Below are 11,151 nucleotides of genomic sequence, written 5' to 3' on the forward strand. Positions count from 1 at the left end.
GGAGACCAGAATGTCTTAGTAAAATAAATGCAATATTTATTTGAACTTGGGTAAATAGGGTAATCTCTCTTGGCTTTTGCTTCTGTTTTTATAAAATGAAGATAATATCTGTACTTCTCTGACATGGCTGGGGAAATGATTCTCAGATTACCTGTATGGTCCATATAAACATCTAAACACAGAAGGTGGGGGGATAAAGAAAGAGAAGAAAGAGAGAGGGAAGAGAGAAGAGAGGAGGAGAGAAGAGAGGGAAGAGAGGAGAGACAAGAAAGGGATGCTGACTGACTTGCAGACAGACATCAATCAGATAATACAGTGGATAATCATGCAGCTTGCCTTAGATGAAATGTTCCCATAACCTATAGGAAAGACATTGTTGTTTAGCTCTTTCTGGGAGCCAGAGAAATTCATGGAAAAATCGTCGACGTCAAAGTCACAATTCCTCTCTCCCCGGCCCTGGGACGGTTTATAGTTTGGGGGGTGGTCTTCAGCGATCTAGGCCAGAATCCCGGACCCTCTCTTTGGAAAGGCTGTGATGGTAACCAAGCCCCAAATCCGGGAGCTAGGAGGGCACAGGCTTGGCACGAAAATTCAGCCCTGTCTGGTGCTACCCACAGCCTGTGAAGTCTTGGTGAGCTGGGGCGACTGGGGTGGGATGCTGGGTGAGAAAATCTGAGTAGGGTCCACTGCAGCGCACCACCCCCGCCCCCCCCCCGACCCGCCAGCCCAGCTCTTCTGGGCGCCGGTGGCCTCGTGCGTCACCGGCGCGGGCGGGGGCCTAGGGGAGGGGGGCGCCGCAAGGTGAGGGCACCGCGCTGCCTTAAGACGCCGCGCGCCCCCGCCACCGCTCAGAGCCTGCAGCTCGGCGCGCCGGCCGGACGTGCGGGCACAGGCGCTGTGCCCCGCTCCAGCCGCGGCAGCCGTTCCTGCCGCCCGGTGCGAGCTCGCAGCCTCCCGCGCCCCGAGAGGCTGCTGGGACGAGCGCGGCGAGCTCCCGGGGACCGGCACGCAGCTCCCGCAGCGCGACGCCTCCGGCAGCAACAGGTAAACTGCCTGGCTCTGCTCCGGGCACTGCGGTCCCCCGCGCCCAACGGGTCCCCGAGCTCCGGTGCCCCGGACGCCCCGTCTGCTACGTCTGGACGGAGGCAGAGCTATTGCGCACAGTGGCCCTTTCTCCCCTGCATCCAAGGTTCTCTCCCTCGCGTTTCCCCTCGCACTTTCTCTATTCTCTTTACCCCTCAGTTCTCTTTTTGCCTCATCCTTTTCCTCTTTCTCTGCCTCTCATCCTGTTTTTATATCCTCTCATTTTTGGTTTCTCTGTCTCCTCTCAGTCTCCCACTTTTGTCTCTTGCTCTCTCCTACTCCTTTTCTCATTCTCTCACTCTCACATTCTTATTTGTTCTTTCTTGATTCTCTCTTGCCCTCTGTCTCACTTTCTCTGTCTCATTCTTTCTGATTCTCATCTCTCTCTCTCTCTCTCTCTCTCTCTCTCTCTCTCTTTCTCTGTCTCCCCCTCTCAGACTCCCCGACCACCACCAATACCCCTGTCTCCTCTCCTGCCGCTCCCTCCTCTGCCCCCCCCCCTGTCGCGGCTGACAGTAAGCGGGATGGAAAATGCAGGATGCAGTGAGGGATGCTGACTTTGGCGGGCGGGGGGGGGTGCAATAAGCATCTTCTGTGTTTTCTCCAGTCGCTGCTGCATTGCTGAAAAACTAGCTCAAAGCCCGCGGTGGAGGCAAAATAAAGTCGACATCGAGACAGAGATCCAGAGACAGAGATCCAGCCAGAGAAAAACCGAGGTGAGGGGCAGTCGGAGAAAGATGGAAAGAGACAGAGATGCACACACAAACTCAAAGATAGAAAGAAAGAGTTTAATAAGCATCCCAGGGTAGCGAAAGAAACCAACTAGAGAGTGCACACATTAGAGACATAGCTTGAAAAACGGAGAGACAAAAGAGACAAGAAGTGGAGTATTAAGAGACCAACGACAGAGAGGCAGACAGTGATATACAGAACTTAGGCACCGAGAGAAAAACCATAAGGGGAGACCAACAAGAGAGGCAGAGAGGAGAGGATCCGAAAAAGAGCAAATGCACACGTACCAGTGAGAAACAAGCCAGAGAGAGAGAGAGAGAGAGAGAGAGAGAGAGAGAGAGACAGACCCATAGAGATAGAACCCGAGAGAGACACTAAAACAAGGGAGTTGGAGAGACTATGAGACTTGTAGAGACACAGCTAGCGATATTGAACAAACATGCTTGAGAGCCACAGAGATAGATTGTCGGGGAAATTCCTGAGAGAGGAACGGAGAGAAGAGACAGCATCAGACATGGAAAAGCTGGAGCACTGGAAGGACAGGCGGTGACAGGCAGAAAGAGACAGAGACGGACGCCACTGGAAGAGACAGGGACGAGTCTGGGAGAAAGACAGGAAGGACAGGCATACGTGTAGCTACAGAGAAAGTGGGCTGGTGAAAGAGACACTGAGAGACAGAGAAACTGAGAGTGGGAGGGAGAGATAGGAATAACAGAGAAGGAAGCGACAGAGACTGACAGTGACTGTGCACGTGCTAGTTAGAGACAAGAAACAGAGACAGATGACAGAGTGAAAGACGGGGATGAGAGAGCATCAGAGGACACGGAGAGACACATACATTCTGAGAGATACAGGAAAAGTGCGCTAGCGAGACACTGGAGAGACAGAGATCTATGATTGTAAACAGGCAGGTACAGAGAGCGCACGCGCATGCGCCAGAGGGAGAGAGCGAGCTGAAGAGACCAAAAAAACTCTAATAAGACAGTGTGGGAGACGCGCTAGGAGCTCGCGCGCACGCGCTAGCAGTAGAGACGGACGAGTGGAAATCAGAGACCGTGAAAGAGTCCGGCAGAGAGACCCTGAGAGCTGGGGAAGGGGTCAGAGAAATTGCCCTGGCTGGGGCTGTGACCGCTCAGGGAGCTGAGGGAGGGATTCTGTTGGACTTGGAGTGTTCTCTGGGCAAGGGACTAATCCCGCCCGCATGTTTTTTTCATTCCCAGCAAAAACACTGTGTGCGGTCTTTACACCCCTTCGCTGCCCACCGGTGACTTCACTGGCCCTGCACCCTATCTTGCGCCTGCCTGCAATCGCCATGACATCCCCTTGTCCCAACAGCACGCGGGAAAGCAACAACAGCCAAGCGTGCATGCCCCTGTCCAAAATGCCTATTAGCCTGGCTCATGGCATCATCCGCTCGACCGTGCTGCTTGTCTTCCTCACGGTCTCCTTCATTGGCAATGTAGTGCTGGCGCTGGTGTTGCAGCGCAAGCCGCAGTTGCTGCAGGTGACCAACCGCTTCATCTTTAACCTCCTCGTCACCGACCTGCTGCAAATTTCTCTCGTTGCCCCCTGGGTGGTGGCCACCTCTGTGCCTCTCTTCTGGCCCCTTAACAGTCACTTCTGCACAGCCCTGGTTAGCCTCACCCACCTGTTCGCTTTCGCCAGTGTCAACACCATTGTTGTGGTGTCCATAGATCGCTATCTGTCCATCATTCACCCTCTCTCCTACCCATCCAAGATGACCCATCGCCGTGGTTACATGCTTCTCTATGGCACCTGGATCGTGGCCATCTTGCAGAGCACACCCCCACTCTATGGCTGGGGTCAGGCTGCCTTTGATGAGCGCAATGCCCTCTGCTCCATGATCTGGGGAGCCAGCCCGAGCTACACAATTCTCAGTGTGGTGTCCTTCATCGTCATTCCACTGGTTGTCATGATTGCCTGCTACTCCGTGGTGTTTGGTGCAGCCCGTCGGCAGCATGCTCTGCTGTACAACAAGAGCCACAGCTTGGAGGTTCGGGTCAAGGACTGCGTGGAGAATGAGGATGAACGGGGAGGAAAGAAGAAGGATGAGTTCCAGGATGAGAGCGAGGTCCACGGCCAGGATGAAGGTGTGGTCAAGGCCAAGGAGGGCAGCGTGGAGGCCAGTGTGGACCCCATGGAAGCCAAGGACAGCAGCCTGAAGGCCAAGGAAGGAAATATGGAGATCATTGAGGGTATCATGGAGGCCCAGGGCACCGAGTTGGTCAGTGACAGCCAGATGAAGGGTAAGGAAGTTGGCACCAACGTTGAGGAGGGCAGCATGAAGGCAGACAAGGGCCGTGTAGAGGTCAGCCAGTGCAACATCGACTTGGGTGAAGATGACCTGGAGTTTGGGGAGGATGACATCCATTTCAGTGAGGATGATGTCGAAGCAGTGAACATCCCAGAGAGCCTCCCACCCAGCCGGCGAAACAGCAACAGCCACCCTCCTCTGCCCAGGTGCTATGAGTGCAAAGCTGCTAAAGTGATCTTCCTCATCATTTTCTCCTACGTGCTATCTCTGGGGCCCTACTGCTTTCTAGCAGTCCTGGCTGTGTGGGTGGATGTCCAAACCAAGGTGCCCCAGTGGGTGATAACCATAATAATCTGGCTCTTCTTTCTGCAGTGCTGTATCCATCCCTACATTTATGGCTACATGCACAAGACCATCAAGAAGGAAATCCAGGATATGCTGAAGAAGTTTTTCTGCAAGGAAAAGCCCCCCAAAGAAGACAGCCACCCAGACCTACCTGGAACCGAAGCTGGCACAGAAGGCAAGATTGTCCCTTCCCACGATTCTGCTACTTCGCCTTGAAGTTAGTTGTAAGGCAAATTTTGAACTGTCCACAAGACAGTAAACAAAAGCAGCTTTCTTTTCAGTGGACCACCCACACTCTCATTAATGCTAATACATCTCATTTCAGGCAAAGGTGTCAAACACACATTCCTTTTCACTACTAGGTAGATAAACACATGGAAAAGTGGGAACTTGGGTCAGTGTGCCCCTCAAAGCATGGACTTGAGGATTCTGACTGAAATTCGCCCCCCCCAAAATTATTAGGCTCTAAATTTCTAAAAGCAACAAGGGCTATCCATATTGGAACTGTACTTGGTATTCTGCTTGTGTACCCAGAGCTACAACATGCCAGCTTTGGCTCTGAGGGGAAAAGAAAGATGATGCCTGTGGACTTAAGACTATGTAGCCCTCATGTCAGGAGCTCATGGACCAGGGCTAGAGTTTATGTTCAACTGAAAGAAAAGCAATGGACCAAATCATTCGTGGAGCCCAAGAAACAGAATCTGATAGACTGATCAAAGTATGAGTCAAATTCGGAAATGAAGAGATCCACAATCTGGTGCAGACTTACACAGATGAAGACAGAGGCATTCAGTAGTTGAAACACCAAGAAAGTTTCTAGGTTTCCTAAAGGGATCCAGAAAAGTGGAAGGGCATGTATGAAATGGGAAGCTAGTCCAAGGAAATCGATGGAGAAATAACACACATCCACGGGGCCAAACAAATGGTGTTTTTTCCTCTCTCTCAAATACTGGGTTTATACATGGGCTGGGACTGAATTCTCTCCATGCAGATGGAAATTTGTCAACTGACACTAAAATATTTTCTCTTGTTTGAATAATAGTGGGACAGAAATCATGGTGTTATTTTATAATTTCCCTCTCGTGACTAAATTGGAGTGCTCATGGGAATCCACCAGATCTCTGTCCATCACTTGTGCTTTGTTTTATTTCAAATACACTTTTTGTTCAATCAGTATTTCCAGAAAAATATTTCAACTAGGAGTAGCCAAAATTCTTTAAAAAGCTCACACTACTTATTAAGAACGAAATGCCCAACAGAAATCTCTTTTGTGTCTGTGAGTTCATAGACAAGAAGTAGAATAATGTCCACATGGGGAACAAGTAAGGCATTTGAACATTTTCCTTTCTCCATATACACCCATGTCTTTTCAACCTGTGTCCCTCTCCAAAGCTTTTGAGCTCTCTCCAGATGCAGGATAAAAATATAAGAGAGTCAGAAATGACAGAGAGAACAGATTTACAACACCTGATCTATTCCAAACAATCTGAAATCAAAGCATTCTAGTTAGACCTCTCCTAATTACTGCTGTTGACTTTGGAGAAACCTGTAGAATAACTACAGAGGGAGAGTTTTCAAGTCCCAAAGGCTGAAATCACTTTGGGCCAGGGTATACCTGTGAATTTTTGAGGGCACAAGACCTATCTAAAGACCAAATATCATGGAACCAAAAAAAAAAATAGTGATTCGAAGATGAAATTAAAGCAGCTCTACAGCCAACTAGCTGGTCATGAAGAAATTCAGTGTTAATATGGTGGATGGAGAGGAGGGAATATTTGGTCGAAAAAATGGTTAAACAGGTTGTTGTGTATAAAGATGGTCATATTCAGATTTTAGCCTCATCTTGTGTGATCACCATGTCTTTATTAGAACTCATCTTTTCATTGATATAAATGCCCAGCTCATTTATATTTTCTTTTATCTCTTCCTTCTCACAGATTCCAACATGCGCTTCTCAAGGGGGAGAGGTAAACAGCAATGTATTTGGGCTGTGAATAAGTCTGCCTGGAAACTTGGGGTTGTCATGTTCCGAATGTAGAAAACAAGAGGGGATAGGACTGAACAAAATTGATCTGACCTGTCAAATCAATATATTCATGAAAACCATATTAATTCCAACTCCATTAACTTAGAACTTGTGGTGATTCAGACAATGCACTGGGGCTGAAGTTCACCCTCACACCATCATTTATTTTTCTACCCAAATTTATAAAGAAAATTAATAGTCATAAATTTATTATACTAATTTATTTCCCAACTCTTGAATTGACCTGTCCTTAAAAGACATAGGGTGAAGGAATGGCTAATGTGGTCGGTCCTCTCGTGGAGGGAGGGGTATTGCAGGACTATAATCATCAAAGGAATCCAATGTAGCTGCAGCCTGCCTTTTGGGTAGAAATGGTTGTTTATCTGAGTAAGAAAAAGAATTTCAAACATCAGTATGTCCTACATTTTGTTGAAACTGAACTTCTTGTTTTATTTTTAAAGCTCAACCTTTTCAAAGTGTATCAGAGAAAATTGTTTGCTAAAATCCCAAACCAAAATGGAACCAGAACCTGTACAAGTGTGGTAAGTCCATTTAACATTCTCCAGATTGCCGAGACTCACCGGTTCCTTTTAAAGTTCCCTATTCTAGTCATCATCCCTTCTTTTGGCAAATTGGATTCTTCAAAGGGTGAAGACCTTTTGAAAATAGGAAGCTGGGAACGAGTACCTTTGAATTAAGGATATTCTGCTTTGATGACATTTTCTTCTTAATGAACAATAGGGCCTCTGGTTAGCTTAGAGATAGCAACTGCTTCAAATTTTGTGCTATTTTGAATAAAGCACGATCAACTTAATGAGGTTTTACTGCACATACTGTTTTGCCATTTGAAAATCTGAAAGCACACAAAAAAATGTCATCATTAGCCTCACAGATCCTCATATGCAATAGCTTTTCCTAAATGTTTTTAAAGGATGTATTCTTTTGCCAAGGCCACTTCATATGTGCAGTAAAAAATCCCATTAAAGTGCGGGGGCCAGACAAGCCAGACTTTGAAATGATGTGATTTTAAATTTAATGATTTCCTTATTTAAGAATAATAGAGCATCTAGTTTGCCAAGGAGTCGCAGGTGCTTTGACTAACACACCAATTTCAACAAGCTTGGGAAGGCAGAAATAAGGAGCAAACCCTCGGCTTCTGTGACTTCTATGATGCGAGCGTCCTTCTTCTCTAAGACATCACAAATACCAGCTGCTGGCAAGTCCTCAGCACTTCCAGCTCCCTGCCTACCTCTTGCCACCATGCCCACTGCCTTCTCCTGCTTCACTCTGTTTCCCCCTGCTGTGCTGGCCCTTCAGGAATACCCCATGCTTGAAGCTCTGTGTGCTGACTCATTCTCCCATCCATCCCTTCCAAACCTAGAGCTATGAGATTCACAGGGACCTGGGGGCCACGGAAGCAGGAAGGAGAGAAGTGAACCAGAGAGTGACCAGCAATTAAAGGTATTTTTCTGTCTCCTCCCCAACTCCAATCCAATTTAGAGATGATGGGATACCTACTTCAAATTCAACAGGTAAGGAAAAGTGACATTGTATGATTTAGGAGGAGGTAGGCACCTCATTTTTTACCAAAAAAAAACTATCTGATACAAAATAGTTTCAGAAGCACATTCAATCCTGTAGATACTGTCCAATTATTTCAGCAAAAAAAAGCACTAAAAAACTTTTTTCCTAGAAAATTATAAGGTGCCTAACATTGCCTTATTTTATACATAATTAGCCAATTAAGATAGGTAAAATTTTCAGAAGAATTTTTCATACTACCTGAAGAATAATTTACATGACTGAACTAGGCTTGCTTTCTTAGATTTTGCCAAAAAGCTCTATAAAGTGTCTGAAACACACCATTTAAAGGAGAAAAGATTATGCATCCTCTAGTAATTTGAACTCCCTAAGATAAAACCCTCAGGGGTCGTTGGGATAAAGCAGAGAGTAACAATTTAACCTACTGGACCATATTTTTCTCTGATAACTGCCCTCCCTCATATTTTGAGGGAAAAAAATCAACCTTATAATCTATTTTCTGTTGTATTCCTCTTTAAGACAAACCCCATGTTGTCAGGAGAGCTTTCTCTAAGTAAAACAGTCTTTTCCTTCTATAGCAGACAAAAGATTAAAGGAGCAGTTGGCTGCTAGCCAGGTGCCAAGATAAGGAGAGAAAATCTGGTCAGTCACAGCTTCTAACCTTCTTCCTCCTTATCTCTGTCTCTTATTTTCTGTGGGCTGGACTGGTGCTCTTGGTCCCTGAAAGCCCCTCCAAGCTTAGGCATGAAAAGACAGAAGCATGAGCTAGAAATGGCAGACCATAGCCTAAAATCCCCAAAGAAGAGAAACTGTTGCCACAATTATGTGCAATCCTTTATGGCAAATGCCCAGCTTGCTTAATACCAGTCTCCTGCTATAAGAAAAAAATTAATGAATAAATAAAATAAAAATGGCCAGAGGAAGAAGTAAGAAAGCTAAAACCAACTTGGCCACTGACTGCCAGGTCCCTGGCAAGTTCACTGCTTCTTGGATCAGAATCCTCAAGGTAAATGAAGGTTGCCAATAGGAGTTAGGTATTTCCATCATTGCCTCCCAAAGCCTCCATATCTCAGAGTATACACACCAAGGGGAAGCCACATGAACTTGTACATTTACAGAAGGTTTGCTATGTCTGAGGATTAATTACTGTATATTTCTTGTTCTAAAATAGATAAAAACAAGATTGGTTTTAGTTTGGTGCTTCAAACTTGAGTGGATTTTCCCCCCTTCATCTGTATTACAACTTTAATGTTAAAAGTTTGGTATTTTTGTCCTGTTTCAGTGGTGTATTCTCTTTTGTAGTAATTCTCTTAAATGTAAGCTATAACTGTATATAAAATATAAGTGTTCTTGAAGATAAGGTGCTAGATATTAGATTGTTTTTGTTCGTAGATAGTGTTATTCTCAAAAGTGGGTAGTATGTACATGTAAAGTTACTTAATAAAATGCATGCAGAATTCTATGTGACCACACCTTGGTCAGTTTCTGAAGTAGAACATAGTACATTTGTTTTTTAAATTTTATTTTCAAAGTGTATACTACAGGATATGTAAGATGGCTTCAAGGTGGGGTGGCAGGAAATGGTGCCTTTCATTCCTTAAATCCCTGGTACGGTATATGGCAGGCAAGAACTTTTTCTGATACAACTGGTCATTAACATGAACGGATCATCTTAGCTGAAGTCCTCGCTGGCAGTTCTCCACAACCCCCTTGGCACTGGTATGCCTGTTTTCCATTAACTGAATGTGTAGAATGCAAAATCGAAGAAGACAATACCTTCCCCATCACAAAGCAAGGACCCCGGATAAGCAACTGGAGTCCTGTTAGCAGGATGGAAAGAATACTGCGCTCTCAAGTCCTAACCAGTAACCAGTACCTGACAGTGAAATGACAGGATTTGCATTTTGCAGATTCATTGTGACCATCTCTGTCCTCCTAGAGCAGCACTAAAACCCAGAAAAAGGCTGCTCTGGTTGTTTTTCCTTTGGTTGGTTGTCTGAGAGACGAGAAGGAGCATGCATGGGTAAACAAAGAGGTGGTGGGACTCCTCTGGGGGTCATATCTATGGTGTTCGAGAATTACAATTGTAAATCAATGCTATTTGTAACAGATGAAAAAGAGAACTATGAAATAATTTTATTATATTTTCAGAACAAAAATATTGCAATGAGAAAACTATATTATATATATATATAAAATCTACATATATGTACCCTCATTAAATCATTTTAAAAACTGCCTTTAATGCCAAATTTTATGTGCTACTTTGAGACTGAGAACAGAAAAAAAAATGCACTCAGTCAATGAAACAGTTTTCTTTAATACTTCACATTTTAAATTTAAACATTTCTTTTTCCTTTTAAAAAAGGATTTGTAATTTAAAAGTGCCTTTTCAAAGGATTGTCACATACAATCCTGGGGCCAAGTTCCCATTGGCACAATTTACCTTCAGGTGCACAAAAGGGGTGGACTTTATCCTCCTCCCCTCAGCAAGAAGAGAAACCCCTTCACACCCCAATCAAATTCATGAATCCATACTGTTACATGGGCCAGTAGTCCCAGAGACTCTGTCCCAGGGCAAGGTTTCATATATTGGTTGGCTTTAATTGGATCTTTTCTAAAATGGTTACAACGCAGTTTTTACTGGACAAGAATAACAGACTCCTGCTTGGGGAATGCAGAGAGGTTGATGTTTGTGATTTAACTAAGTATTATTAAATAATGTTTGTGTTTCTTAAATAGGTGCTGTTAATCTGTCCTTGGTATATTCTTCTGAAATATGCTAAATAAAGTCAAATTTTATGTGTGTATCTGGTTACTATGCTGAGCTCCTTGAGAACACAGTGACCACCACCCAGGGTTAGGTTTTCATACCTTCTCCTTAGCTCAAAGAAAGGAAGCAGAGAATAAACAACTTGCTACTCCACAAAGGAGAATGAAATAGATGAACTCCCACATTTCACATTTCAATATTCCAATATAAACAATATGCAGTGGGAAGAAGGGGTTGCCATCAGGAAGGGCTTGCTGGAAGAGATGCATTAGTCCTCTATGAACAATAAGGATTTCAGAAGGTGAGGGTGGGCAGAGAGGGGCATGGAGCCACATGGCTTGTGATACTCTCAAATTCTAAACTTCATTCCCAAGA

The 11,151-nt window shown here is 45.1% G+C and overlaps 1 protein-coding gene across 1 annotated transcript; it reads left to right on the top strand.

Annotated features, from left to right (window-relative positions):
• Nucleotides 1-843: 843 nt before the first annotated feature.
• Gpr101 (G protein-coupled receptor 101) lies at nucleotides 844-10,813 on the top strand. The gene is made up of 3 exons (XM_040286161.2): nucleotides 844-1,044; nucleotides 1,691-1,799; nucleotides 3,036-10,813. Exon 3 carries the CDS (start codon nucleotides 3,128-3,130, stop codon nucleotides 4,649-4,651), a length of 1,524 nt encoding a protein of 507 aa, XP_040142095.2. The 5' UTR covers nucleotides 844-1,044; nucleotides 1,691-1,799; nucleotides 3,036-3,127; the 3' UTR covers nucleotides 4,652-10,813.
• The last annotated feature ends 338 nt before the right edge of the window (nucleotides 10,814-11,151 follow it).

This window comes from Ictidomys tridecemlineatus, chromosome X, assembly GCF_052094955.1.
Source record: "Ictidomys tridecemlineatus isolate mIctTri1 chromosome X, mIctTri1.hap1, whole genome shotgun sequence".
In the NCBI taxonomy this organism is placed as follows: Eukaryota; Metazoa; Chordata; class Mammalia; order Rodentia; family Sciuridae; genus Ictidomys; species Ictidomys tridecemlineatus.

Bases quoted from the DNA above. Each gene is read 5' to 3' on its own strand.
- Gpr101 (XM_040286161.2), top strand. From the start codon at position 3,128: ATGACATCCCCTTGTCCCAACAGCACGCGGGAAAGCAACAACAGCCAA.